This window comes from Mandrillus leucophaeus, unplaced genomic scaffold, assembly GCF_000951045.1.
Source record: "Mandrillus leucophaeus isolate KB7577 unplaced genomic scaffold, Mleu.le_1.0 Scaffold643, whole genome shotgun sequence".
Lineage (NCBI taxonomy): Eukaryota > Metazoa > Chordata > Mammalia > Primates > Cercopithecidae > Mandrillus > Mandrillus leucophaeus.
The window spans coordinates 696,272-703,156 of NW_012106953.1; the positions used below are offsets into that span (position 1 = coordinate 696,272).

Genomic DNA, 6,885 nt, shown 5'->3' on the forward strand with positions numbered 1-6,885 from the left:
AGTTGTAAAAAGTCGTAAAATACACATTCTTTTCCTCAGCACATGGATCATTCTCAAGAATAGACCATATGTTAGGTAACAAAATACATCTTTAAAAGTTCAAAAATTCAAATAATTCCAAGCATCTTCTCTGGACACAGTGGAACAAAACTAGAAATCAAAACAAAAGGAATTTTGGAAATTATGCAAACACATAGAAATTAACCAATATGCACCTGAATCTCCAGTAGGTCAATGAAGAAATTAAGAAAGAAATTGAAGAATTTCCTGAAACAAATCATAATGGAAACGCAATATATTAAAATCTATAGGATACGGTAAAAGCAGTACTAACATGGAAGTTTACAGCTATAAGTCCCTACATCAAAAAAGAGGAAAAACTTCAAATAAACCACCTAATGATGCCTCTTAAAGGAGTAGAAAGGTAAGAACAAAAATAATGCAAAATTAGTAGAAGAAAAGAAATAATAAAAACCACAGCAGAAATTAATGAAATCAAAATGCGGAAAACAATACAAAAGATCATTGAAACAAAGAGTTGTTGTTTTGAAAAGTTAAACCAAATTGACAAACCTTTAGCCGATTAAGAAAAAGAGACAGAAGATCTAAATCAATCAAAACCAAGAAGAAATGCACAAGTTTCTAGACACATACAACCTATCAAGATAGAAGGAGGAAGAAATCCAAAACCTGAATAGACCAATAACAAATAATGAGATCCAAGCCGTAATAAAAAGTCTCCCAGTAAATTAAAGCTGAGGATCCAATGGCTTCACTGCTGAATTCCACCAAACATTTAAATAACTCATACCAGTCCTAGTCAAGCTATTCTGAAAAGCAGAGGAAGAGAAATTACTTACAAACTCATTTTTTTTTTTTGAGTATTTTTGACCTGCAGTTGGTTGAATTCACTGATGCTGAACTCAGAGGTTACAGAAGGCTGCCTGTATTCTATGATGAGGGATCCATTCACACATAAGAGGACACATGAGCTCCAGTATACATGGCCAAGTGTGTTCTGAGCAACACTGTAAGAGGCCAAATTGGAAACAATCCAAATGCCCATCAACAGCAGAAACATTTATACTATTGGAAACCTTACAGCAGGCAACAGGACCAAGTACAGCTACAAGGAACAACATAGATGAGGGAAATAAAACAAACCAAAAAACCTATTAAACTGCATAAAGCACAATTCTGTTTACATAAGGTTATATAACATTTTCAAAATGAGCAACATTTTAGTACATTTATTTAGAATTCTTCTGCAGAAGGGTTTTGTCTCTTCTCTCCAATTTGTTAAATTTACTCATTTATTCATAACAGCATGAACTTGCAGGTATTTATTTTATTCTTTGGATTATAATTCAATAATACTTTAGTTACTCTGTGGCTCAACTTGTTTAAAATTTGGCCGTTGGGAGCTGTTTTCATTGGTTCTTGTGCTCTTCTAATATAACCCCATAAATGTTCTAACATGACCTCATCATTACTTTTGTTTGTTTTGTGTTTACCACATTCTTATTTTCCAACACTCCAAGATGCTATAGGCTCTTTCTGTATTTCCTGCACAGGTCTAGAAACTTTATTTCTTCATAAGTATTGCCACATCTTTATTTTTTCTTTAACATTATCAGGTTGCAGTTTTATTAATCATCTTTAGTCTAGATTGCCTTCTGTTTATTTATAATTCTATCATTGTTTTAATGTTTCATGTTCTGTTCGTTTTTATTTACTAATTGCTGAATTTCAACATATTTATAGATTTTTAGAAAATATAGATATTAATTCTCAAACAAATATAGTCAGATTCAGTTTTTAAATTGTTGACCTTTAATTTTATTTCAACGAGGTCAAGCTTATGCTCAATTTATTAACTTATGGAATTGTAATTGATATTTATTTGTAGCTGCACTGGGAAATTTTTGTAAATGTGTTCTACCTATTGAAAAGCATTTTCCATTTGATTTTTGGTAGTTGCAGGTTATAATGATCACGGTTAAGTTTGTTTTGCAAATTCTATAGCTTTTTTTTTTTCTTTTTTTGACGGAGTCTCGCTGTCGACCTCGCAGCCTCCCGAGTAGCTGAGATTACAGGCGTCCTCAACCATAGCCGGCTAATTTTTTATATTTTTGGTAGAGACGGGGTTTCACCATATTGGCCAGGCTGGTCTTGAACTCCCGACCCCAGGTGATCCACCCGCCTTGGCCTCCCAAAGTGCTGGGATTACAGGAGTAAGCCACCGCGCCCAGCCAAATTATACAGCATTCCTAATTTTGTTCTCTGCACTATTGGTTTCGGTCAAAATGCTGTTACATAAAAAAAAAAAAAAACAAATCATGATCTCCTATCATGATTGCAGACTTTTCAGTTTTACCATCTAAGTCTGAGTCTTGGCTCTCTATGTGTCAGTGCCATGTGGTTAGGTGCATAAAGTTCATTACTGCAATACTGAAATATTTTCCTATGAAATTTCATTAACCAGGATCCTATCAATACACTGGATATTAATATTGCTCCCCTAGATTTCTTTTGTTTAATATTTGTCTGTATTGCCTGTTCCCATAAATTGACTTTTAATCACTTAGCGTTGTTCTAAGATTGATTAAAATGTAGAATAAAAGGGAAGGTTATGGGAGGGTGGGACGTCTAATCTAAGCCCAGCCCAGTGATTACATTAGCTGGGCGCTGATTAGGTTAGGATGCCCAGGGATAAAGCCAGGATCTTTGGAACTTGGCTTCATTTGGAGTTCAGCTACCAAGAGGAAACCTTCCTCTGGGTCCTGGAGTATTTGGCCTGAAATTGGCAATTTGGGAGTTGCTGCTCCAGGGGGCTCCGTGCGGAGCTCGGCCGCCAGCCGCTCCGCCCAGCCTTTCCCGGCGTCCCCACGCGGGGCGCAGCCGCGAGAAAGGAACGCAGGTCACACCGTCAGCGCCCAGAGCAGCGCCAGTTTCCGGGCCCGGCCTGCTCTGGGAGCCATGAGTTGCAGCCGCCCCCCTCCCGACGTGGACGGCATGATCACCCTCAAGGTGGACAACCTGACCTACCGGACCTCTCCCGACAGCCTGAGGCGAGTGTTCGAGAAGTACGGGCGCGTGGGCGACGTATATATCCCGCGGGAGCACCACACCAAGGCGCCCCGGGGCTTCGCCTTCGTCCGCTTTCACGACCGGCGCGACGCGGAAGACGCCGAGGACGCCATGGACGGGGCGGAGCTGGATGGACGCGAGCTGCGGGTGCAGATGGCGCGCTATGGCCGCCGGGACTTGCCCCGCAGCCGCCGGGAAGAGCCGCGCGGCAGGTCCGGAGGCGGCCGCTACGGATTGCGGAGCCGCAGCCCCAGGCGGCGACACCGCAGCCGATCCCGGGGTCCCAGCTGCTCTAGGTCCCGCAGCAGATCTCACTATGGGGGGTCTCGCTATAGCCGGTCTCCCTACAGCCGATCTCCCTTCAGGAGATCTCGCTACAGCCGATCTCCCTACAGACGATCTCATTGCAGAGGATCTCGCTACAGTCAATCTTACAGCCGGCATCACTACAGCCGATCTCCCTACAGGGAATCTCGCTACAGGAGGTCTCCCTACATCCGGTCTTCCCGCAACAGGTCTCTCTACAACCGCTCTCACTCGAAGTCTGGGTCTGGCTCTCGCTCTCCATCAACCTCCAAATCCAGCTCTGCGCGAAGATCCAAGTCCTCCTCCATCTCCAGATCTTGCTCAAGGTCCAGGTCTAGATCTACGTCCCGGAGTACTACCCCCATATCCAAGAGGAAATCCAAGTCCAGGTCGTGATCCAAGAGTCCTCCCAGGTCTCCTGAAGGGGAAAAAGGACAAGTGTCCTCCAAGGAAAATGATCATCAGCTGACGCGTGATGGACGACTTGGGGAAAAGGACTCCATACTCAGTCCATGGAAGCAGAATCCCTGGAAGAAGCGACTGCCTAATGAAACGGTTGTGTGACATTTGTCTACCTTTTTACCAGTTTGAAGTGTTGCATCAGATGGCAAGATTCATTTCATGTGCCATTGTGTTGTTATTCAAATTTTCTTGTAATTTAGTGAGGTAAACTACTTTAGATTGGATTTGGATGTTTGAGGGGAAATTTTATATTTGTCTTTTTTTGTTTTTTTTTGAGATGGAGTCTAGCTCTGCTGCCCACGCTGAAGTGCAGTGGCGCCATCTGCATCTTCCACCTCCTGGGTTCAAGCCATTCTCAGGCCTCAGCCTCTGCAGTAGCTGGGATTATAGGCACCAGGCACCACAGAGGGCTAATTTTTGTATTTTTAGTAGAGACGGGGTTTTGCCATGTTGGCCAGCCTGCCCTCGAACTCCTGGGCTCAAGTGATCTGCTCACCTTGGCCTCCTAAAGTTCTGGGATTACAGGTGTGAGCCCCTTTGCCCAGCGTATATTTGATTCTATAGTGCTGATATTTTTGGTTTGAAACGAACAGGTTGGTAACCTAATTTGTGGCCCCCTGTCTCTTAAGAAATGTGTGCAGCCATTACACACAGCCCAACGCTGTCACGACATTGCCTCAAAACTGCCTTCATTCCTTAAAGTTAAAAACTTACAAAAGGCGGTATAAATGTGTATGTGTAATGTTATTACCTTTAAATCTAACTGGTAATATGACCCAAATTTGTATAAAGATTTTTCAGGTGAAAAGACTGGGTTTTGAGCAAACACAATTCTAATATCTTCTGTGTTTTTGTGTACCAGGCCTGGCTGCCTAGCAGTTGAGTGATGCTGGTTAGCTGTTAAGGTGGCCTGTTGCAGTGCAGAGTGCTGAGCTGCTTCCTGTTTTCTTCTGTTTCCTCCTGAAAAAAGAAGCCCTGTCCGGAAGACTGTTCAGTTTATTAAAATGCCTGTCAACTGCCCTTCTAGTCACCCAGGCCTGGAAGAGAAATAATAGAGCATGCAGTGAGCACATCTAGCTGATGATAATCACACCTCTTCCCCCTCTCTATTCTGTTAAATGGCAAATCTGATCATATCAACATACATGAACTTAAAATATGGGGAATGTTATGGAAGAAATGGCTTGTAACTTTGTAGGTACTTATAACATGGTGTATGTTTTTTTATTATGAATATTTCTTACTATTACCATGTTTCTATCATTGAATTAAAATGTTTTGTTGGTGTTACCTTTTCTCAAAATAAAATTAGATATATTTTATAGAAAGTTGGTTGTTTTATTTTGCTGTTGGACTACTTTCTGCTATTTGTACCTTTGGGAAAATTATTTTACCAAGTTTCTCATAGGATTCAATTATAATTTTAAAAAAACTCTACAAGGTTTAGCTGTGTGCTTTATTATTTTATCACAATGTAGTTTCTTTGTACACTCTTTCTTTCCTCTTCCTACCTGTGATTTTTAACTTCCAAAGTCTTTTCAAAGAATCAGATTTTGAATTTTGTTATTACCTCTACTGGGTGTAATATTTTCTTTTGTAATTGTTTCTGCTTATACCTTTATTTTCTTTCCTTTTTTATTTTGATTCATCCTGTTTACTGAGTTGAGTGCTAAATTCAATCATTTTTGAACTTGCTGATTTTTTTCTTTCAGTTCAATTCGATACTCCTCTTTATATATGTTGTGATTTGACCTTAAATCCTGATATTAACACACCATACCAATCTGCCGTAATCAATCCATCCTGGGTGGTAGAACTGATGGCCTCTGTACAGTTAAAGTTGTGGTTGAAGCCTGTGTGGCATCACTAAGTTACTAAGGTAGCTTAAAGCTCAGCATTTTGTTTGTCACACATTTGTCTTCAAATACTCTGAAATATACTGGATTCAACCACACCAGAAGTTTGAAGATTTGGAAAGAAAATACTGGAAGAACCTCAGCCTCCTAGTTGATGAAAACAGTAAACAATGTAATCCTGGACACGTAGGAACAATTTAGGAGTTTCTGGAGCAGGAATGTGAGGCTGTCACTGAAGAGAGTGTCAACACACCCTACCTGTACTTTGGCATGTGGATGACCACCTTTCCATAGGACACGGACCTTTACAACATCAACTACCATCACTTCAGGGAGCCCCTGTCTTGGTACACAGTGCCCCAAAACCATAGTCAGCACCTGGAATGCTCAGCCGGGGAGCTTTTCCAGGTAGTTCTCAGGGTTATGAGGCCTTCTTGTGGCACAAGATGGCCCTCATCTTGCCCACAGTGCTCATGCAGAATGGGGTTCCCTTCAATAGCATGACTCAGGAGGCTGGAGAGTTCATGGTGACATTTCCCTATGACTACCACACGGGCTTCAATTCTCACAGGGACCATCCATTTCACCACCTAGGATGGGTAGATTATGGCAATATGGCATCTCAGTGTAGCTGTGGGGAGGGCAGGGTGGCCTTTTCCATGGACACCTTCACACACATCATTAAACCTGATCATTATGACCTGTGGAAAAGCTAGCAAGATGGGGCCATTGTGGATCAAAGGGAGCCCAAGGTGCTGGCCAGCCAGGAGCTCATTACCTGGCAGGAGGACATTGCACCTGGCCTGAAGCTCCTCTGGACCTGGCCTCTTCTAGGCCTGTGGTCCTGGATAGTGGGACCTACCATTGAACCCACATGTACCAGTTGCAGTTTCCCTGGTGCCCCATGGCAGCCCAGGAAACTGATGCCCATCCAAGGGTCACTGCCCCCAGAGGCTCCCAAGAACACACCATGGCCCACCATCTATCTTGAGTCTGTTTGCCCTGGTTCTCTGCCTGTCAACTGGCAGAGGTGGTCATGGTGGTCTTTTTCAGGAACTAAGAGCTCAGGAGGGGATCCTCTAGTCTCCCACCAAGTGGCACAGCACACAGAGCTCTCGATCCTGGGGTCTTTGCCCCTACTTAGGATGGAACTTTGATAGACAGGCCTGTA

At 42.7% G+C, this 6,885-nt stretch overlaps 1 protein-coding gene across 2 annotated transcripts; it reads left to right on the top strand.

Moving 5' to 3' along the window:
* Positions 1 to 2,638: 2,638 nt before the first annotated feature.
* LOC105554451 (serine/arginine-rich splicing factor 8-like) lies at positions 2,639 to 4,239 on the top strand. 2 transcript variants are annotated; one of them, XM_012000940.1, is made up of 2 exons: positions 2,672 to 2,880; positions 2,991 to 4,239. In XM_012000940.1, exon 2 carries the CDS (start codon positions 3,016 to 3,018, stop codon positions 3,790 to 3,792), a length of 777 nt encoding a protein of 258 aa, XP_011856330.1. In that variant the 5' UTR covers positions 2,672 to 2,880; positions 2,991 to 3,015; the 3' UTR covers positions 3,793 to 4,239. The 2 variants fall into 2 exon arrangements, with proteins under 2 accessions (XP_011856329.1, XP_011856330.1); XM_012000939.1 differs by having other exon boundaries at positions 2,639 to 4,239.
* The last annotated feature ends 2,646 nt before the right edge of the window (positions 4,240 to 6,885 follow it).